The sequence below is a fragment of the Larimichthys crocea genome, chromosome XI, assembly GCF_000972845.2.
Source record: "Larimichthys crocea isolate SSNF chromosome XI, L_crocea_2.0, whole genome shotgun sequence".
NCBI lineage: Eukaryota > Metazoa > Chordata > Actinopteri > Sciaenidae > Larimichthys > Larimichthys crocea.
This window is the reverse complement of record NC_040021.1, coordinates 5,983,356-6,006,335: the sequence shown is the minus strand read 5'-3', so window position 1 is coordinate 6,006,335 and position 22,980 is coordinate 5,983,356. Positions and strand designations below refer to the sequence as shown.

Below are 22,980 nucleotides of genomic sequence, written 5' to 3'. Positions count from 1 at the left end.
TGTATAATTAGAGGCCTTAACAACAAGGTGCAACTGGTGTCTACTTTTATTAATATTTTTCTGTTATCACTTTAAATCATGATCCTATGTAGAATCACACAGAAAACAATCATATTAATATTCAATGCCATGGCGTGTTATCCTGAGTATGAGCTAATAACTAATTTTGTTAATAAAACTGTAAAATGGTAACACAATATGATAATATTATCATACCACTAAAGAATATTTTTACTTTAATCACCAATACGGGAAATTCGGGGTGAAAATACTGCATTTGACACACAAACCAGGAGTGTTATACTAAGCTTAATTCATCACAGATGATTAGTGATTGATTCAAACGACACATTGTGTTACTCAGGCTGAGACGTTGTATTTTGGAATCTGCGATAAACAGGTCGGTTTTCACAGCAGGGGTCCTGGTATTGTGCAGCATGTTCGCTCACTGACAAAAAGTCAAAATATCTACTGTGAAAAATAATGAAATCTGGATTCATACCTCCTTTTTAGGGAAAATTCCAGTTACAATTATGGCATGCTGAGTTTGTAAGAGGTCTAGAAATGTGATTAAATCAAAGCTTCAACAGGGAAAATGCTAATACTATATAATTTAATAACAATTTCATGCATTATCGAAACTAAACACAAGGCTACGCATAGCTATGGATGGCCGTTCTGGCATTCTTAATGCACTTCATTCAGCCTTGCTTGTTATCAAGTGCTCTTGCTGTCCAAGTGGCTCTTGAAAAATGCCTGGACTCTTTCCCACAAGTCCAGCTGAGCCTCAGAGTGGGCCTTTGGCTCCCCACCAAACACCACGTCATGCCCCACTGCTGCATGAAACGCAGACGGACAAAAAGGCATGTGAGGGACTTCCAAGAAGTGTCCAGCTTTGGGGTACGTTAACACCTGAAAAGACTCTTTGCCATGACTTCTCAGGATTTCAGCAGCTCGCTCGGCAAAAAGAGAACTGTTCCAGTTGTGGTCATCTTCAGAAACAGCAAACAGGAACTGGCAACTGGCACGTTCTAGTGGGAACAATGACGCCCTGTTTTTTTCTAATGTAGGGTCTGGTAAGGCATTGCGTATATCTACAAGCCCAGAGTCTGTGATTTTGATATTTTCTAGCACAGGGGAAAGTGGAGGTATAACAATATCTTTGTAGTGTAAGGGAATCACAGTATTTGCAATGCAGCCATTAATACAGACGGTCGCAGAGATCCCAGAGAGGAAAGATGACATCGACAAAGCCAAACCACCACTGTGAGAGATTGATATGATGCCAATCCCAGGACCTTTTACCTGCACAGAGAGGCACTGAATTAATTATCATGTTTAGAGCAGCTAGATGTGATGACATATACAGTAAATCAATAAATAACAACCATGCACCAGTTCTCCCCGAAAGCGGTTTAAATAAACCAGGTTTGCAAATAATGATTATCTGCATGCACCTATGAATCTGCTAATCACTTTCTACATTGATTTGTTAATAATTTTACTCAGAAAATGTCCATCAAAATCCATCCAGGTGTCCACTGATCGATCATTTCTGCTCTAGAATTACCTTAAATGTGCATAAAGAAGACACTTAAAAATATAGTTTCTGTCACAGCCAATAGATGGCAACATTGGCACAGTGAATACAAATGCAGGCCTATGTATTCAAACTGAAAACAAAAAGAGTACAAAAGGTAAACAGTTAAATATCACACAGAGGTATAAAATGGAGATTCTCATATAAATCTGATTATCTTTACTGTTTTAATCTTCAGTACTAACCTCTGGCTGTCTCCTCAGATAGTTTACAGCCTCTTCAAAGTACTCCAAATCCAACGTTTTAGGGTTTTTTGGTAAACCCTGGTAGCCATAATAGGCCAGTGCCAGAACAACATAACCTTTATTTGCCAGAAGGCTGGCTCTGGGCTCGGTAAGACCTCCACCCAAAGTGTAGAGATCCACTATTCCTGGGAATGGACCCTTTCCTGGAGAGAACAAGATAATAAAAAGAAAGTTAAGTAGAATAATGACATTTCTGTAAAACTTTCTCAGCCCTCACTGCACACAACTAACCTGGTGGTACGAAGAGGACTCCTCGTATCCTTCCCTCTTGCACAGGTATTCTCTTCATCCCCTCTGTCAGGTATGTTCTCTCGTTGGTTTCAGAGGCTAGGAGCTCACCACTCTCTCCACTCAGTGCTTTTATCTCCACCAGTGTTGGGCTGAGAACATTCTTCTTCAGGAATTTACTGTGTGGAGTCTCTGGTGCCATAGCCCAAAACAAACCCATGGGTTCCACTCCGGTGAAACTTCCTCCCAAAGAGGGTGCACGGCAGACATCCACCTGCCCAGTTTCATCTGCTTTGTACAGGGCAGAAGCCTTGAAAATCACCCCTCTGTCATCAACCAGTTTGGACCTCAGTTCAATTGGTTTGTGAGGAGCAAGCCCCTCTACTTTTACCTGCACCAGTTTATCGAAGAGACATCGAACACTGGGGAGTATTTTCAGGCGGATCTGTGAGTAAGCCATTCCAGCTCTTCGAGATGGGAACAGTGACTCACTTAAATGTCCTGAACATCCTTTTCCTTCACTACAGCCTTTATTCCAGTAGAGCTATGTTGTCCCTGCATCTGTCAAGGACATCAAGAATGAAATTACAACCCTGACTACAGTCCAAGATTTCCATTGTTGCATTTTGGTCTTCATAACCCACCACACATTTTCAAAGGGAGACAGATCTGGACTGCAGCAGGCCAGTCCTAGTACCTACACTCTTTTTTACTCTGAAGCCATGCTGCTGTAACACATGCAGAACATGGCTCTGCATTTACTTGGACAGGGGCAACAGAAGACCGGGAAAGTTGTGAAAAGGTACAACAACACAGGTTGCCATCCAATGCCAAGCCACGTTCTGCACGTGTTACAACAGTGTGATTTTGTAGGAAAAGAATGCAGATACTAGGACTGTCTTGCCTCTTGCCTGCAGTGCACACCCACCTCCTATTGAAAATGTGAAGAAGGTTAAGAAGCACAATATATGACAACAAAGACCTTGAACTTTTTTAGCAACTAAAGTCACATATGAGGCAAGAATGGGAAATAATTTTTGCTAACAAGACTTCATCGATTAGTGTTCTAGTTTCCTCCGGGTTGTAATGTCATAGCTCTCGCAGAAAATCACCTCTATGTGCTCCAGCTCTGTCAAATGTTCTTCTTATTCACTAAAACCTTTGCTGTTTGGATTTTCATCCATATTCTTCTTAATGGAATATTTAAACAAATATTTGATGTTGCACAATGGTTTTCTGCATGTATGTACTTCATTGACTTATTTATATCAACGGTTCTTGACATGTTTGGCTGTAAGGAGTGCCTTGAACATGGGCACAACATATTCCAAATCACCCTGCACAGACATTTAGGGGCAGGTAAAGATAGATAGAGAGAGAGAGAGGAGGGCATTAATGTCTAACTGGGTGAAAGGTCAAGCAAAATAGCTCACTATTCTCAAAGATGGAAAAGGAGCAAGCAAACACAACAAAAGAAAGCTAAGTCAACATTATGGACGAATTCCTCATGTGGACATAATAACAGAAACAATCATTTGCTTTATTAAGAAAGTAACCTTGTAGATTTGAGCTTAAAGTTTCTGTTTACTGCCTTTGTTTAGAACAAACAGACTACCCATAGGGTCAGACTATGAATGAATCATCTAAAAATATTATATACATATAAAATAAATAATTAGTACTAGAATGTGACTGAAAAGCAAACCTGTGCAACTACCACTGATGTTTACACTGGAAAATAAACGTCATGGAAGCGTCCGGTGTTGTTTCCTCGTCGAGATGTGTTTGTCTAGTCCCGCCCCCGTCCGAAATAACCCGAAGGGCGAAGGGAGCGCGCGTTCACAAAAAGCTCGTCCCCGAGCTGTTGTGCTCGTACCACAGAGGCACTGTGGAGAGAGCTAAGGTTCAAAACTGACTTTTTTATTTTTTTTTTAGTGAGTTTTATCTGAAGAAGTTGTATTGTAGAAGTGAAATCCAGATTTCATGACAGTCTAGTTATATTTTTAAACTGGGACAACAGCACATATGTTTGTGTTTTTATGTCTTTATTAACACAATCAGCTACTGTTATTCTATCAATACAATATATATTTCTGACAGACTTGTCATTTTGAATATTATGGACTTTTGGAAAAAAAAGATTTGTCTTAAATCCAGCTCAATCCTTTCATATTGAACAGCTTGAAAGGACGCTCACACATCTCTTCAAATTCATACTGCTGACCTCTTTGCCCAAAACAGATAAGTCCTCTGTTTTTCAGGCTGATATCATTTAATTTGACCTTTTAAAACAGAAGGAACGGACTGATCTGTTGTGGGGAAAGAAGTCAGCAGTATGAATTTGAAAGATGTGTGAGCGTCCTTTAATACTAACCAGAGGGGGAACAGTATCTGACTATTTATTTCTATTTCAAGCTGTCGGGGTGTGCTCTACCTGCTTTAATGGAGCTGGATTTAAGACAAATATGATCAAATAGTGATTTATATTCAGCCTATAAATGAATCAGCACACCTTCTTTCAAAAGTCCATAATATTCAAAATGAAAAGTCTCTCAGAAATATATTTTATTGATAGAATAACAGTAGTTGATTGTGTTAACAAAGACATAAAAACACAAACATATGTGCTGTACTGCCCATTTAAAAATATAACTAGACAGATTTGAACCTCAGCTCTCTCCACAGTGCTTCTGTGGTACGAGCACAACAGCTCGGGGGCGAGCTTTTTGTGAACGCGCGCTTCCTTCGGCCTTCGGGTCATTTCGGACAGGGGCGGGACTAAAGGAAACACATCTGGGCGGAACCACTTTGTCAAAAAAAAAGGGGGAGAGGCGGTTTTAAATCAGCTGCCTCTAGTGTGTGTGTTTGTTTCAGTTCCAACTTCATGTTTAAAATCCTTATTTAAAGATTATGTTTTTAAATAAATAAAAAAATACGAAGGGAAATATATGAAAATTCAACAAGGTAAACAATGGATCCCCCCCCTACCTTTGCGGAATGAAATGGACCGTGTATTTAGCAGGTGACTCTTGAGAGATTTCAGTTAGCTACCTTTAAATATAAGATTAAATAAAATAAGGATTTTATATAAATAATTAATAATAGTCATAAAATATCGACTCATGCCTGTAGGAAGGTGAAGCAGTCACTAGATGTCAGTAGTGGCACAGAGTATTAACACTTTGGAAAGCTGTAAAGGTTAACATGCCCTTCTTGTATGTTGAGTATGTTGTAGTGTTGTCTGAACACAGCAAGACAAGAGGAGAACATGATAGGAAACGCATTTACACCACATGTTCCCCGTGTGGAATAGATTATCTGATTAGATGCTGGACAACCTTGCTGCATATATTTTCATATTAATGAGCAAAATGGATGGATAAGGGCCTGCTGTGCTCAGTTGCTTCCTCTCCAAGGTAGACCTGTGAGTGTCCTGTCAGGTGTTCATTAAACTACTCAATGACATGTCAAGGTGTGGAGCGGGAGTTTGATCCGGTTAGTCAGTGGTTGGCCAGTGCGGGGATTTCAGAACCTCTGGGATTTCTTCTTAGGGAAAAGGAAATGGTGGAAAAATTGGGGAATTAAGAGGAACAGGAGTGGGATGTAAGTAGAGACCAGTGAAAGTGGATTTAATAACAGCTATGTAGAATCAACAAACACCTGATAATAGACCTTGAAATAACAGGGTCAACGCAGGTGTTTCTGATGATACTAATCAAGGTTGTGTTCCATTTATTATAGCAGAGACTTTCCAGTGAACCAACATGCACCACAGCAGCACAACGGAACTTTAATTAGTGTCAGTGGACACACCTGTCTTTACCTCACTGTTTCATATCAAAATGGCTGCTGTGTAAAAGGTCTGTGGTTTGTGGTATGTGCATTTTGACATTTAGTGGCGCACCTCTTCAGTCGTCAGTTCGTGAGTTTCCTTCTTACCTACAGTTGTTGCACGAAATGATTCATACAACCTTTGCACCACTTCTGTAGTGCAATAACATCATAACAAGTCCAAAGGTCAAATCAAGCGATATGTAAAAGTAGAAGGAAAACATAAATAAAACTGTGAAACATAAATTAAATAGCCATACAATTCTAACAAGATTGTCTCTCTCTGTGCTAATGTGTGCACTGAGCCACTGAACTACTCCAGATATGTGGACGACAGGAATGAGGAATTGTTTTCTGATGTAAAACTTTGGGACAAACATGTTTGTAACTAACAGGAACTCTAACAGGAGATTTCAAAAATATGCGACCTACTCTTTTGATGTCATTTCTCAGTGACGCATTATGTTTTGCAAGGTCACACCACATGAACTGTGGTTAGGTATGATGAGAAATCTCACTTTCTTTCCGCTCTGTGTAAATGAAAGTATCATTTCCATCACTCAGTTTCTTTTATCGTCTATCTAGATACATGTGTAAATATGTTGCATATTGAAATCATTTATAAGGACATTTATATCATGTATATATTAATTTATCACCTCTTGGGTTTAACAATTACTCATCAAAGTGTAGATCTATTGCATATGCACACTGTGACATGGCAACAAAGACTTAAAAAAAGTCTTTATCCAGTCAGCTTACAAATGTTTACAAGCTAATTTGATAGTAACTCTAATGAAAGGGTGAACATTATTTTTGTTGTATACATTTTTTATATATTTACACTATATAAACGGTCATTTGTCGCATATAGATCATCTAGTGGAGGTCCTTTACACACTTTTTCAGATTCCATTATTGCAGCTTGACAACCCAGCCATTCAGCAAAGCCAAACTCTGCAATATAAATGTGCATGGAGGTGAAATTATTCTACAATGGCACATACACCATGATACATGCATTTTTGGGTATCTTGCTAAGACTGTTACGGTATTTTTTGTTCTGAATTTGGGTGTGTTTTTTTATTTTTCTTTGTCGATTGAGTATGGTAACAAATTATTTAAATGGCATTGTTTTTTGTCATATCAACTTAATTAAAAATGCCTTTATCCAGTCAGCTTACAAGAGTTTATTTGATAGTAACTCTAATGAAAGGGTGAACATTATTTGTGCTGTATAATTTTTTTTTTTTTTTTAGATATTTACAGTATATACACGGTCATTTGTCGCATAAGGGTCATAGAGTGGAGGTCGTTTACACACTTTTTCAGATTTTAAGCCAAAATCTGCAATATAAATGTGCATGGAGGAAAAAATCCTCTACAATACACATGATATACATGCAGTTCTTTTTTTCTTTTTGGTATCTTGCTACGACTGTTATGTTTTTTTTTTTCTTTTTTGTTCTGAATTTGTGATTTTATTTTTCTTTGTCGATTCTTTTGTCCTCGACCAAAAAAAAATAAAAACTCGTGCTTTTATTTTGAAGTGCGAGCCTTGTGGCCTTGGCTTGACAGATTAGGATCCGCCCTTTTTTTTTTTTTTAATAACGAGGTAGCCATGGAGACCGCGCGAGAGCGAGGCAGCTGGTGGAGTTCTCACAGCGCGAGTGTTTCCGCACACCTAGAATAAAGAGCTGGCGAGCCGAGGACGAGGAACAACAGAGGAGCGCAGGGTTCACGGAACTACACGACGAAAACATTATATTTTTCTACCGTTTGTTTCCCTTTTTAACCACATTCTGGTTTGGGTGTATGTATTTCGACGACCGTTAATGCCTCGAATGTGAAGCCGTTGAGAGGGAGGGCTCGTGCTGGTAACCTTTACGTTGGTGAGTCTTGTCTTGTTTTTTTTTTTTTTTTTCGCAAGCTAAGCACAGATAGGCCACTACGAGATCTCCTGCTGCTGCTCTCTTTCCCGTTCCCGTTTACATTTGTTGGGCTGGATAATTTAAAAAACAAAAAAACGTTGAATAATTTGTCAATGACAACAACGAGTTGTCAGCTTTGTGTTTTGTCACTTAAACTAAGCTAGCCGCGATCCGCAACAAACGTTAAACCGTCAGGATAAACTAATCTAACTACATATTTATGACAGCTCTGTCCTATTCACTTGCTTATAAACCTTTATTAGCCGGCATAGCCTTGCATGACATTATAATTAGAGGTTAAAAAAAATAAAAATAAAGCATAAAACCGGCTCGAGTAGCTAGTTAACAGTTAACAGCTGCGGTTGCGTTACTGTTGTATTGTTAGATTTTGGGTCATGTGAACATAAAAAAAACGTATATCCCACATTATTAATGGTGTGTGTGAATATAAGACTAACTAAAACACACGTCTAGTGATTATATGTGTGGCTGTGTTACTTTGTTGGAGTGGTTTTGTCTTTGTTTGTGTTCGTATGTATGTATGTGTGTGTGTGTATAGTGCTGGCAGCCCACCACACTCTTTGTTTAAATAGCTCGCAGTACAGTTGCACGTGTCGAAGCGTGTGACTTTGCTTTAGAGCTGCTATAAAGGCAGATGACCACGTTTCATACAGTTGTATTATTGACTATTCAGGGTCTCTACTCTCTCTCTCTCTCTCTCTCTCTCCCTGTGTCTCAACACTGTAATTTCCCACACCATCTCTTGTGTTCCAGTAAAAGTTTGAGTCGTTTCCTGTTTGCTGGTTAAGATATGACACTCAATCACAGCAAAAGGGCAGGGGAGTCCAAATGTGAGCTGCTGCTGTTTGTCATCGTAATGGAGGACAAAGATCAAACTTTCTCTGGGAAGGAGAGGAAGGTATCCAGGACTATTGTTCCCTCCGAGCAAACAGTTTTGGTGTATGTTGTAGGGTTGACCAATGTTTTGATCACGTCGTGGCGCACCACAAGTAGTCGTTGACAGAAGTGAGGTTGAAAATATGACAATGTATCCAGTGAGACGGTATAAACGTCGTATATCATTTGCCTCATTGCGATAGCTGTTCTTGCTTTATGGTGGATTTTAGTTGAGATTTTTCATCAGTGTGATAAACAGACCCTGTTTCAGCAGATTGTCCTTTAGTAACTGTATTTTATGGTGCGCTATATCGATGTCATATAAAAGTACATTTACCACGATGGAGGATTTTTATATATATTACCCACGGCTTTTTAACAAAATTAATTAGCATGGTTGTAAGTGAGTCATGCCACCGCAAGTCCAAAACCCCACCGTCTGTGAAGATTGTCAACACAGCAGACTTCTTTGTCAAGCAGGCCAAAAAGTATGTTGTTCGCACTTAGTCATGTGTCACAATTGCTCCTTTTGACTTCCATTGTTTGGATTGACAAGTTTTGTTCTGGGCACATTGTACACACTGTGGTGTTCACAGAGGAACTAGCACATATACAATGTGCAGCTTTAATGGTTCTCGATTTAAAAAACCATTATGTAGCTGCAGTGAGATTTTTATAACTCCCAGTCCAGCTTTCAGAGGCCTCCTCTGTTTGACGACACAGCTCCGAGAAAACATCTTGTAAGTAAAGATAAGAACGCTGCGTTTGGCTTTAGTCCCGTTCTCAGATTTCCTTACCTTTCACCACCGTCAACATATCATTTTTTTGTGTGTGTTCCCCTCGTCTTGTTTCATCTTGCTTCTCTCTCCTGTGTTCTTTCTCACCCTGTTTCCATCTTTCTGTCTGCTTCTGTCCTCTTCCTTGCGGCAGTACACAGGGATGCTCGGGTGCTGTGGGGCTTAACACGACATAATACCTCCATAACAAAGGGTCCTTTCTGTGCTGCCACGCCAGAGCCCCATCTCTGGGCTCCCTCCTCAGGCCCAGACGGACTCCACCAGCAGCAGTAGCATTGGGGCCTATCGGGTGGAAATCTCCTCCCGGCTGTTTCTTTGGCACACTGAGTGCTCTCTGTTCCCGGACACATGCCTGTGCTGCTGCTCTCCTTGGCTCCCTTTGCATTCCAGGAGCCCCGGGCAGCTGAAAAACTGCAGTAGCAGCCTGCTGGCTGGCTGGTCGTCTTACTGGTGTCTGAAGTGGAGAGTTGCACACTTTTTTCCGCCAGTGGTGAACTGAACAGACGATGTATTTATGCCGTAGAAACCTCCACTCCCTGAATGTAGTGGCCTATACAGCTGACAGACAGAACTGCTATTTTTAGAAATGTCATTTCGAGCTGCAGCTAATGATTATTTTCATTTTCCAGTTAAAAACCCAAATATACTGAAGAGATATAAACATAGGAAAAGAGCAAAGGCTCACACTGGAGAGAGCTGAATTAGAACGCTGAGTATTTTTGCTAAATAAACGACTTACCAAAACAGACTGCCGAAAAAGGATTCTAGTTTTATTTGAGTTATACTCTTGATACTCATACCAAAATATTAAGCACAAAACAAACATCTTGATTAATCATTAAAATGTGCAAAAATATGCCTAATGTCTGGCTCAACAAAGGTTTGTTGCCATTCATACATTTTTAAATAACAGCGGTTCACCTTTACCGTGATCTGGCCTGGCACGAGGTTTGATTTCAACACGGCCTTTTTAAAGTGGACAACATCAGAGCAGCTTTGTTCTGGTTGTGGAGGTATTATCTTCTTAAGGATGTCATTTTCCACACTGTCCTGTTAATCTGACAGCAAGCTGCAGATTTTAGCGGCAAACTAAAACTGGGAACAGGAAAACTGGCAGCACCAGGTTCAGTGGACGGCTTGTATCGCCGCTTCATGTGCCTTTTTTGCACAGAATGCTGTGTCTTTATTGGGTTAGAACCAAGGGATCGCATCGATTATGGCGACCAATTACGTACCATTCCTCACAATGTTGACTTTTAATCTTGTTAAAGTTTTATAGAGCCGGGTCTCTTCTAAATGAACACTCCTTGTGACACACAGAAGCTATTTAGACTGAAATAAGGAAGGTGTCTTGTTCTTTTATGAAACCAGCCACTGTTTGCCTTTCGTGTTTGCCTCTCTTCCAACGTCTGTGTGCACGGGCTGATGTGTTTCATGTCATTACATTACAGTGAGTCAACTGAGACGACTGTTCTTTCTGCTTGTTTTCATATTTCTTAAGTTTTGGGGTTTCTAGTTTGATAAGATGTATCATGTTCTATCAACTTCCAGTGGCACTAATATAACCGAGAGTAGTCCTACTGCAGTAACAGCTTGAATGTCAGCCATTTAAAATGACTTTGAAATGATACCGACAGCTATTTAAACATACAGTGTTTGATTGTACACACACTAATGTCATTACAGGCACTAAACTGTGTGGATATGCTAATATTACCTGGCTACATGCAGCTGCTGACAGGAAGTGTTTGTCTATGTGGTGTGATACAACATTTTGTTCCAGGAAACAGAAACTAAATCTCTTCCAAGTTTAAAATAGCAGCACAGTCTTTAATGTGACGTGTCAAGCTTTAACGTCTGACAGGCAGGAAACACACACCGAACGAGAACATTGACATCCAAACCAGAAGCATTTCACTTCTTTTGCTGTCAAACCGCCAGCCGAGTTAGTAAACGATTTGAATGCATTATCACAAAGTCGGTGCGTTTTAAAGATCTGCAAAATATTCCTCCAAGGCTCCGAGCCATCTTGTTCCTGTTAATTGGAAAGCTGTATTTCGTGGGATACCTTAGCACAGCGCTAATGGCATTTCCGCTTTCTCAGGCGCTCTCGTGTGAAAGCAATTTAGCTAATTCTGCTTAAGTTTTCACTTTGCACACGTACTTGGCCGGTCAATACTCTGCCCTCAGCTCTCTCCGGAGGTCAGTCCTGTATTATCAATGCCAGCACAAGTGCTTATTTACATCCCAACAAGTGCCTTTGAACAAAACCTGCGTTGTTTTCTGTCCCGCCTTTTTTGACTTTTATTTGCCATTGATATTTCCAAGACTTTCATCTGGAAAGAACATCATCCGAGCTAACGCGGGGCCTCTCTGTAACCCAGGAACTAGCAGCAGCGCTTTGATCCATAGACACTTTCTCATTTGTCCATGTTGGGATCAAATAGCTGGCGTAGGTCTCCCTGCATGTGTTTTTGACTGTCTGCCCTTTTGGCTCAATGCAGTGCCCAAACTGTCCTGCCAAAACCGACTTACGTCACTCTCTCCCACCGGCCTGCACCACACGCAGGTATGCCTTGTCCTTCCTACTCAGAAAGGTGGAGGGCAGTAGGAGGGCAGTGCTCTTTATGTGTGCTACCAGCTTCAGTGATCATGAATATGTTCAAGTTAATTTAGATTAGATAAGATTCAACTTTATTGTCATTGTACAAAGTCCAAGTACTGAGTCGGCGAGAGACGGTGTTAGCATCTAACCAGAAGTGCAAAAGGCGGTAAAGTGCAGAGTATGTACATATGAACGGAGATATATGAATATGAATTATGTTCTAAGCGATAAAAGTTCACCAAAATTGGAGGAGACAGGTGGGGGCCTTCTTGATCAGGACAGATGTGTTGAGAGTCCAGGAAAGGTCCTCGGAGATGTGGACCCCCAGGAGCTTGAAGTTGGAGACACGCTCAGCCTCTGTTCTGATATAGATAGATATAGAGGTGCCGGTTCTGTTCCATTTTAGGTCATAAATGTACCCACCTATCTACCGAATACAGTTATTGCTCTACTTTTTGAGTTGTGGCAGTGCCAGTGGCCACGCAGCAGATCTGCAATCAAATTCGCAGCTCTCTAAGTGCAGCCATGCCATTACTGTAGCCATTAGCTCAGCAGCCTTGTGTAACTGTAATGGGCCCTCTGCCCCCTCTTGAGGATACACTGCCTGCCAGCGAGCTAGTCCTCCCCCCCGCCTCTGCATCTTCATCCCCATCCCTCTGTAGCAATATGACCGAGACTATGTGCACCTGCATCTCATTTCTGTAATCACGGCGTACGGTCTCATTAAGTCCCCTCAATCAACCATCGAATGTTTTTAGGAAGTCAGTTAAGTTGGTATCGCGGAGATATATGAGGAGAGGATGGCGTTGTTGCCGTCTGTGTGCATATGGATGTGTTTATCCTCCCACTGATGATGTTAAAAGGTGTCTCACAGTAACTATTAACCACCTCCCTGCTTTTCTCTGTCGCCCAGCTGTTCTGGGAACGCAGCATTTGTTTTTACATTTCAGAGTTTTGCATTGCTTAGAGTAGGTATGAACAGACAGACAGCACATATCGTGGTGAGCGAACAAAACAGAAGTTTATCTGATATAGTTCTATAATGAGTTATGTTTGCCATATGAGCGGATAAAGAATACAGTAGATATTTCAGAAAGTCATGCCTGATGTATTGCTTGGAACAATCAGCAGCATATGGCAGGGTAGCATCACAGCTGAGCAGACGGCGGTATGGCATCTGTTTATCATTCAGCCGTAACATACTGTACCCTCTTTATTATAACTTGTTCATAACTACATGTGAGAAATCCCTGCCACAGAAGTTTGCGTGCACGCACAAACAAACCAGCATATAACTTTGGACGACACGCAGTGCTGCCCAGACACCAGGGAGCGGTCAGAGTCACAAACCTATTGATATTTTAATTATTTTCTGATGACGCTACAGTACAGCGACGCAGCTCCCTGGGCAATGCCCCCCTCTCCCCCGAACATCGGGACTTTTGCAAAAGTTGCAGCTGTAATCACTGTTTTGTTTTTGCGCTGACTCCCATGCACACATTTTTATCCTCTCTCTCTCTCTCTCTCTCTCTCTCGCCCTAATGCTGCTACCTCATCAGCAGCAGCAGGGATCCATTTGCCCGTTACATCATCCAGAGCAGAACGTAATGGCTGGTTTATTTAGTTAGATCTTGTGGCGGAGCCAAATGTGGGGAATCGAGTGGAGATCAGAGGAAGTCTCCTGCTGCTGATGCTGGTGGTTTTTAAAAAACGGAGAGCTGGAAATCGTCTGTCTGTCTGTCTGTCTGTCTGTCTGTATGTCCGGGGGGAGGAGGAGGGTTGTTTTAAATAGCGGGATGCCATTTAAGGAACTAAAGCTCGAGAAAAAGAAATCCAGTCATTCATGCTGTTGTTTTTATTAGCAAACCAACTGTTACTCGATGACGTGCAGAGAAGGCCTTTTCTCTGTCACTCTCTCTCTCTCTTACAGTCTTTATAGCTCTCTCACTCTATTCCCTGCTGTCTCTCTGTGTTGCTTTTGGTTACATAATCCTCGCTGAATGTTGATAGTAATCCGTGTCTCCCCCCCCCTCCTCTCTATGTGGCCTGAACAGGTTAAGCCGTAGAGGACTCTTGCTGGTCGCCGGAGGAAAAGATGTGCGATGGAATGGTAGTGTGTCAGACGAGAGCCCTGTCCTCCTCCTCCTCCTCTTCTTTCACCTCCTCCTCTCTAGCCCACAGGCTGGCTGCCTCCGCGTTTCTCCTCCTCTTCACCCTGCTCCCTTATGGTCACGCATCAGGTAAGAACGCAGACACACGCAAACCTACGCACGTTTTTCTTTTCTCCTCTCCGTCTCATGCTCCCACATGATACACATCAACTCAACCGCCATCTTCGCCCATCTCTTGTGAATTGATTGAGGTTATTTTCCCCTCGTCTAGCAGGTCAGTTAGATTAAATTGGCTTCCTTTTTACCCTTGGCTCGGTCAGGTTGCTCTGCTTCAGCTCAGCTGAAAGCTCAACCCTACAGACTCTGTCAATACATTCACTGCCCTAATGAGTCACACCAGTTTTCCTCCGCTATTGAGTGAAACAGAGAGACGATGTTGTCTGCGGTCACATTGCTGTCATAAGGTTTTAATCAGCCGTGACATTTACCGTCCTCTGAGAGCTTTTAGCACCGTGCTTATTACTCCACGACAGCCTTCAGATCAGTTTTTCTATTTCAACCTGAGCTCTCAGTTTATTATCTTTGAATGTGAATCATCAGGGTTTCAAATTGAACCGATGTCGTGAATCGGAGGGAAATTTGGTTCACACGTGGCCGGTAACGTAAACACAAGTAATACAGGTATCGAACACCACAGGACCTGATGAGCGTCCCTTGATTCTTCAAAAGGAATACAATGTTGATGGCGTGCACTCACTGAACCCCTTCACTCGTGCCAGCTTTCCTTCCACTTTAGCCCTCCAATGTTCCAGTCCCCCCCCCAAACAAACACACACTACCTACACACATGCACTACCCCACACACACACACACACAGACACACACAACCCTCACATAGCCGGCTTGTGAAATGTGCCAGATGTCCTTGCCACAGAGAGGAGGCGGACTGTGTATGTGTGAATAAGTGGATGTGTGTGAGGAGTGGTTTAAGGCTCTGGGATGTTTTTAAAGCCTTAATTGATTTCCTTTCTTAACTGTCTGTAAAAAATGAACCCGAGAGATGTGTGGATGGGTGGATGGGCAGGGGGAGGACACCGCTGATCCCATGTGGAACCTCTCTCTCTCTCGCTCGCTCTCTTATATAACACACATGATTCATGTAGAGCCCAGAGGGGCTGGTATCACGCTCACGTTCCGCATCCAACACACACACACACATGCACAGCCTACCAATACCAAGGAAATGTGTCCTCAAATCCCCAGCCCACGTGCTCTCTGTACTGTATTTGTACGTGTGTGCAAATGTGTCTCACTGTGTGTGTGTGTGTGTGTGTGTGTGTGTGCTGCACATACCGTGGTAGTCGTATGTTGTACCCAAAGATTCGGTGAGTCAGTGTATCAAAAGGCAGACCCTGTATCGACCACATTCGTGGCAGTTGCTGCATTATGTAGGGACAAATGTGCTCCTTCCAGTACCCATAATGCACCTGTGCCTTTAAGGCTGCCAGTCCACTGATGGAAAAGGACAGATAGTTCTCTAGACTCCACCACTAGGACTATTTTCAACTGGCTTGTTTAAAGACAGAGTGTGTGATTTATGAACCATCGGGCCTAAATCTTTCTAAGACTTACTATCTCATTAGCTGCTTGAAGAAATCGGTGTGGACAACACACCCTAACTTTAGTTTTCGTATTGCCTCTGCCATTATTTGTTGTTGTATTTAGCCCAGGTTTCAAATATGTAATGGAAAATTCTTGGCGGCGCTTTGAGTGATCTGACTGGTTGTGGCTATGCACTGTCATAGCTGTGTATTTTAAGAACAATGACTTCCTTATAATACACAAGACAGTACTTATGCTGACTCACAGTCGCGTAGCGCTTGATATTTGCTCTCTCGCATTAGATGGATATAAGCTAATATATAATAATAATAATAATAACACCAGGTAATGGCTTATGCACAGATTTCTGTTTGTGAATCAAAACAAACCTTTTCTCTAACACGTTAATGATGAATGAGTACGGTTCAGCCACTGTATTATGAACTTAAATATTTAATCAAACAAGCTTATGTTGAGAAGGGAAAGAAGATACCGGTACCTAGAAGGAGCAGACAGAAATGTTTCTAAACAAAAACATGCTGCTCCTTTCTAGTTTTACTGTTCCTGATGATCAAACTTTAATGCTTATTGATGCGAAATGGGTTCATTTCAGTGCAGTGGAAAAGATATAGACAAGCCAGAATACAACATGTTTGTGTTTGCAAACCTAAGAAGACATAATTACAGTATTAAAACAACCCAGATATGAATTCCAACATGAAAGTATGAAATTAAATGTATAATTAGACGTATTACCATAAAGGTGTGACGCTCAGTTAAAGCTTTAAAGTCATCGTGTTATTAGTTCTTCTCTTCACCGGCCTCCCTCTCTCTCATGCTCACCATACATAATTCACATAGGTAATCCCTTGACGTGTTCCCAGGATGGAGATTGCTCTGGAAATTTTCATGAATATGAAATTTCATCACTGCTGACAGGCTTATTCTAGACTCATACCAATGGCAGTGTGCGCTACGAATAGTAATGGATACTAAAAAAAAATACACTGTACGTTTTCATATTAGAGCATAAGCTCTAAATGCCTGAGACCAGCATACAGCACAGAGCGGCATCACACCATTATTTTTTTTGTCTATGGAGGTAAGGGGTGTCCAAATATTTCCTAATTTCCTACCTAATCTCATTCTCATGAATTCTTTTGACCATGATAATCATATAGTGAAGGAAGTCTGTGTTACTTCTGGTCTTTTTTGCAGATATAACTCTTTTAATTAAGTTCGGCCTTCAAAGCAACATTACACAGATATTGGTGTCTTTGCAATTTTTCCTGTTCCCGTCCCGGTCTGTGCAGCCGGCTAACAACGTGAGCTAGTATTATCTAACAGCAGCTATAATTTGCAGCGGTTTACTTTACTCATCTGTAAGTCACAGAGAGCTGATGTGCAGCAGCCGGAGGACATCCGAGGGAAAAGCTGAAAACATTTTCTCCATATGTTACCAAAAATCAGTGAGTCGTTTGCACCGTAAAGGATTATGAAGCGTTATAAATCCTAATTCCTGCGTGTGCGTGAAAGACGGAGACACTACTCACCTGATTACATGTCAGTGTAGGATGAAAGTGTTTTAAAATAGGCTTTAAGTGATGGGACATATGATGGAGGGACAGGATGGTCCCACTTTTGCTTCCTGTAACAAAGAAAGGAAAACCTTTATGCTTCCTCATTGGTGGCTTTATGTTCTCTGTGGAAAGGTCAGGACAACAATTTCTTGTCTCCGTTAATACCCTCTGTTAGGAAGTAGTCTCAAAGCCTTTTGGAGCTGAGGTATTTTTAGAGCCAAACACAGTCCAAGTCATGTCTTTTTTATCTGTCGTTCAGCTGTTTAGTGTAAACAAGATTACCAGCAGGGTATCTGCTGAGCTAACGTAAATGGCTCCCTCAAATTTTCTGTTTGTGATTACTGTGTATGATTTATGTTTTGTGTTTGTGATTCAGGACATTCTTCCAAAAGTAGCAACATGCTAAACAAAACATCCTCTGCATTCAAGCAGGGTGCCAGTAAACAAACACAGCAACAAAGCAGCTTCTTTGGTATTGTGGAGGATTTTCAGGGCACGGTGTAAATATCGCTTGTTTCATGTCTTCTCCGAGTCTTCCTGACATCCCATTAATGTTTGCTGCATAGAGCTCAGCTCCTAATATGGTGTCTATTCCTTACAATGAGCCTTTGTGGTTTGTTTCAGAGGAAGTGGACTTAGACAGTGACTCAGAACTGAGAGAGAAAACATGGGAACTAAAGAGAGAGCCAAAGGGTCTATTCACATGATCGCATGCCGTGTTTTCTGTTCGGACAGAAGGCCAAAAGACTCAGACCATCCTTGTGGGTCCACTTAAATAGATAAACGATGCCCTCTAAAAGCCCATTGTGTTCTGAAGTTGAATTAAAGCTTTACAGGAAAGTGCCAGCGAGGACCAGAAGTCTCCCACAAACAGGCCCGCTGTGTGCTCTGCATGGCTGTGACGGTTATGTACGCTCATGTGTGAGAACGGGAAATGACTTTCCCCGGGCCTGGAAGAGGGCTAGAGTCACAGGGTAAAGAAAAGCTCGAGAGGTGAAAGAGAAGGAGCAAGGGCTGCCTTTGTAATTTCCTCTGAGATTTGTGTTTGTTTTTGACAATCGATTGTTGTCCATTCTTGGCTCGAGTTGAATACACATTTTTCTCCACCTGACGAAGGCCTATTTCACGGACATTCCTTTTTTTGTTCTGGCAGGTCTTGCATCAGCGTGTAAGGATATGAGGATGTTTTCTGGAAAGCCGAGTTGCTCAAGGAAAAAAAAGGCTTTGACGACTCCCTTTTTCTCTTTAATAACAGAGTCGACTCTAGCGGCTAGGATAGCGTCACTGCTCTGACCACAGAGGAAAATATCTGAATGAGCCATGCCCTACTTCTGGCGTCTTCAAACAGCTGTAGTCTTTGAAACTTGTTGCTTTCTGTGTGTGCGAAAAAAGGTTTGTGTGCACACTGGCCCCCCTCACCAGAAGTTTGCAAGATCGGCTGGGTTTACAAACAGTGTAGCCCGAGGGGAGGGGGAAACAATAGGCCCTGTGCAATTAACTGTTCAGAATAGTCCCCTGAAGTCCTGTTAGCAAGGCGGTTTGCAGGCTGGCAGGAGTAAAGCAATAGGTTGGCTACTGGCTCCTTTCTGAAATGTGAGAACAAAGAGGGCTTTTAGGGGGGTGTTGGAAGCCACAGACCCAACCACACCAAGCTGCTGCTCCACTAGATCACCAGTCTGCAATTAGGACTGCTAACTCACTGTGTGTGTGGTTGTGTGTGCGTGTGTGAGAGAGAGAGACTCTGACTGAGTGTATTGAGCACAGCACATCCCCCTTTTCTATGATGCTGCTGCTCTTATATCTCTCTCTCTCTCGTTCTCTTTGGGGCTTCAGCTGTTAGCCAGGTGAGACCAGAGCCCATTAGAGGCAGTCTGGTCCAATCCATCAGCCGCCTTTCTCTTTCATTACCTGTGTGTTTATCACTTGAGCCATCACTCTCTGCTCTCACCCTGTGTCGTTTAACAGCTCTCCCACCCAATCAAGCCCTTAAGGGAAACTTTAAACGTCTCGCCAGACAAAAAGGAAAGAAGAAAAAAAAAAACTCCAGAGAAACAGATACCGCAGTGCAGACAGGACCGTGCAAGTCCATTTCATTCATTTTAAATAGTTGACCAGGCACAGGTCCATTAGATCCCAGAAGGCTAGGATTATTGTTGCCACTTCGCCTTCTAACACTGAGCTCATCGTAGGATGCCTCAGTTTTGTCCGCACATTGTGCTGGCTACCATCTTGTTATTTCTCCCCTGGTGACAGTTGCTGTGTAGTAAAGGTTAATGAATGTCGAAGCAAGGGAGTGGTGGCACCGGCAGCACCAGGTACACCAGCGGTCAAATCTGATAACATACAAAATAAGTTCATATATATATAGAAATATATATATGTCGCTGCATATATAACCAAGCTCCTGTTGGTTATTTTCCATGCCAATGCAGTGGTTGTAATGTGAAAACCCACGCAGGTACTATTGAAATCAGCATGCTGCTTTGCCTTGTTCAAAGCTTTGTTTTCGGGCCCCTCTCCTGAACCTGAAGACTATTTTGAAGCTACATTAAAGCCGGAGAGAGGAGAGGCAGTTTGTAAATTGTTTTCCAGTGAAAATGTGTGTGGCTGTCTGAAGCAGCAGGCAGTCATAATGATTTCCAAAGGGCCTCATCTGAGGGACCAGCCTGCTGAGTAGAGGACATCTCTGACTAATGAGCTGCTAAATATATCCCCCAGTCTCTCCTGTCTTCTGTTGCTTCTGTTCTTTCTTTCACTTTTTTTTTAATTCATTCTTTTCCTTTAGTCTTTCTGTTGCTTTCATTCTGTTTTTGACCATCGTTGTACTTTTTTTTTTCTCCAAAAAATGCAAGACATGCATTTTTTTTTGTGTTGCCAAGCTGTCATATATATCTCTCTCCTTTTTGACTTTCTCTGTTCTCTCTCCCATTTTCATTGTCTGTCTGTCTTTTTTTTTTTTTCAACACTCTCTTACCTACTCTTTGATGTGTGATTTTCAGGCCCACTGAAACAGTGTGGGCTGATTTTTTTTTTTTTTTTTTTTTTTTTTTTTGTTTTTTTTTTTTTTGTCATTACACCGTTAGTCAACAGCAACATCCTGTTCGAGCAAGTTCATCAGCTTACACATAGGGCCCCAAACATCCTACACACATACGCTGAGTTTGCCAACAGTTGAGATATCCACGCCTCGACAGACTGTGAGCAACCCCTGTCAGAGCTCATGACGCGCGTACCGCATGAACTGTTTTTCTCTGTGCAATCGGCACAGAAGGGTAAAAGATTATATCTCGATGACAAGTTAAAGACTTGGGGTCGAATGAGCTAACCAGTTTTCTGTGGCTTTCAACCATTTTTCCACAACATAATCAGGACATTTTGAAGCAGAAAACTGACTCACTCACACAAATCGCACAAACACACCCATATCGTGCTTGTAGATTAAGGGGTTGCTTGCTAACCTTGGTGACGAATGTATTTATTTTTATAAACTCATATTAATCAACTTTTCTGTGAATGTGTCATTGTCAGCTACAGTCTAAAACCTATAGAATAAACTTCCTGTAGCTGCTTCACCATAAAGCTTTCTGGAGGTCTCTAGGCTTTCAGTGTGAAGCAGCAGTAAATGTTTGGCTTGCATTAACACTATCTTAAAACGGCAATTACAAGTCCAAGCCACAGAAACTCTAACGTTGCTCTTGAGTTATACAGCAGCTACTAAATTACCGACATCTAGATATAACAAGACGTTTTCTCTTGGCGGTTTCTCTTTAGGAGCCTGCATGACCATCAGTAGTAACAGCAGCTCAGTTAAGAGCGGCCACCGTCATGTTCGGACCAAAATATCAGCGGTCAGTGCGGTTGTCACCTGCTGGGAATCTGCAGTGGGGGTACAGAGTGGAAACGCATATGGTCATGCTTCAACAAGCTGTAGCTGGAAATGGGGCAGTGCTGTACTGCATCAGGCACGAGCCCTTAATCTGTTGATTCAGCTTTTAGCTTTAGTCCAAGTTTAGCTTTGTCAGGAGCTCTCTACTAGTTTACTTGCTAAATAAATAACCTATAGTGCATAGCCGATCTCAGGCAGAAAAATAAAGCAAACCACATGATCTGATAGACTCACTGATATTGAGCTGAGGGGAAGGCCTGGGCTCTGCATGTGCTATCCTGCAGCATTTGTGTTGCTTGTTGTCATGGGTGGAGGTGGCGTACAGCTGTTTCTCTTTAACTGACTGCATCACCGCTGCCTTTTGTGGGCCATTTCTGCTTTAGCAGTTGTTTAATTGAGATTATAAACGAGATGAAGAGAGTGGATGACACTCAATTCAATGTCCCTCCAGAGCAAAGGTTCAGAGCACCACCCATGGAGCTGTTTAATGCCTAAACACCCTTTGAAGACACAGTTTTGTGCGTAGTTGCTGACTCGTAGACCTGAACCGTTTGCACTTGAAAGCATGACCTCCCTAGCTTCTACACCACCATCATGACACAGCTGAAATGTAGTTTTAGCTGACATGACTACATGGTACATGCTTTGGTCTCATTTTAGCACACAGGATGTCCCAATTAACGTTAAATATTTCCTGACTGCTTGTCATTATTTCCTGTTTTTTTTTTTTTCTGTCTAGTCCTGTCCCTCAAACTGTAATCAGTCCATTAGATGGAGTGTTGAGATGTTTAGTAGCCAGTTGGCTTAGCTCCACTCTAATGCCCTCTGTCCCTATTACATCATCTGTAAACAGCTCTCTGTGACAAACAACAGCCAAATGGCAAAGGCCTTTGCGTGGGCTTCACTGGAGTCCATTTGGATAATTGTGTCAGGATTTATGAGACACGTGTGTGTCTTTCTGTATCTTAATCTATATCATCTTTGATTATGTATTTGGTTTAAAAATAATGACAAATGGCCATCACACGCTATCATCTTTTAAATTGGTGGCTTAATCTGAGATTATTTGTTGTTGATAGGCTAAACTTTTTTTAAAAACACGTTATCTTTAACAGCTTGTGTTTGTATGCGTGGGCTGAAGTCGTCGTCGTCATCATCAACTGTAAATGTCACTCGAGCCTGAGTCACAAACTGAATTATTTATGATTTACTTTCCACGGTTTGAAAATAACATTAAACCTGTGACGTGTTTGATGACTTTTGAGTTACATTTATTTAAGTACGTGTGAATGAGTGAATAAGAATATCGCCTGTTGTTTCTTGTGGTGCGCTACATGTTACAGAGGAGTGTAAGTGATGTTACTGTGCTCTTCATGCTGGCGGCAGGCCCGTCCGGGCTTTGGATGAGTTTCATATCTTGTGTTTGCGTCCACAAACTGTTTGCTGTGTCGGAGGCCTAAGCCAGCAATATAAACAGTACTTTGTATCGTCTTCATGATTATAAACAGTAGTTTGTTGGTAACTCTCACTCTAGACTTCCCACTGACAATGAAATTTCTCCCATCTAATATTTCTGACTGTGTCTACCTGTCTAGATTTGTCTTGCAGAATTGTAAGGCTTTAGTATTATTTTTTTATGTATTACTTTGAATTCAGTGTTATCCAGC

At 41.8% G+C, this 22,980-nt stretch overlaps 2 protein-coding genes across 4 annotated transcripts in view; one reads left to right on the top strand and one right to left on the bottom strand.

Moving 5' to 3' along the window:
* Positions 1-39: 39 nt before the first annotated feature.
* acot20 (acyl-CoA thioesterase 20) lies at positions 40-3,867 on the bottom strand. Of its 2 annotated transcripts, none has more exons than XM_010740622.3 (4): positions 3,779-3,867; positions 2,077-2,634; positions 1,786-1,988; positions 40-1,305 (listed from the first exon to the last, which is right to left on the bottom strand). In XM_010740622.3, exons 2-4 carry the CDS (start codon positions 2,531-2,533, stop codon positions 718-720), a joined length of 1,248 nt encoding a protein of 415 aa, XP_010738924.3. In that variant the 5' UTR covers positions 2,534-2,634; positions 3,779-3,867; the 3' UTR covers positions 40-717. The 2 variants fall into 2 exon arrangements, with proteins under 2 accessions (XP_010738924.3, XP_027139647.1); XM_027283846.1 differs by lacking the exon at positions 3,779-3,867 and having other exon boundaries at positions 2,077-2,361; positions 2,465-2,633.
* A 3,658-nt stretch (positions 3,868-7,525) lies between these two features.
* susd6 (sushi domain containing 6) overlaps positions 7,526-22,980 on the top strand; it is a 30,517-nt gene continuing 15,062 nt past the window's right edge. Inside the window, exons 1-2 of one of the 2 annotated variants that reach the window (XM_019261632.2) lie at positions 7,526-7,796; positions 14,189-14,374. In XM_019261632.2, the coding sequence (XP_019117177.1) occupies positions 14,230-14,374 (145 nt within the window). In that variant the 5' untranslated portion in view covers positions 7,526-7,796; positions 14,189-14,229. Of the gene's footprint in view, positions 7,797-8,733; positions 8,755-14,188; positions 14,375-22,980 lie in introns of those variants that run through there. The other variant, XM_019261633.2, reaches the window with a different exon arrangement.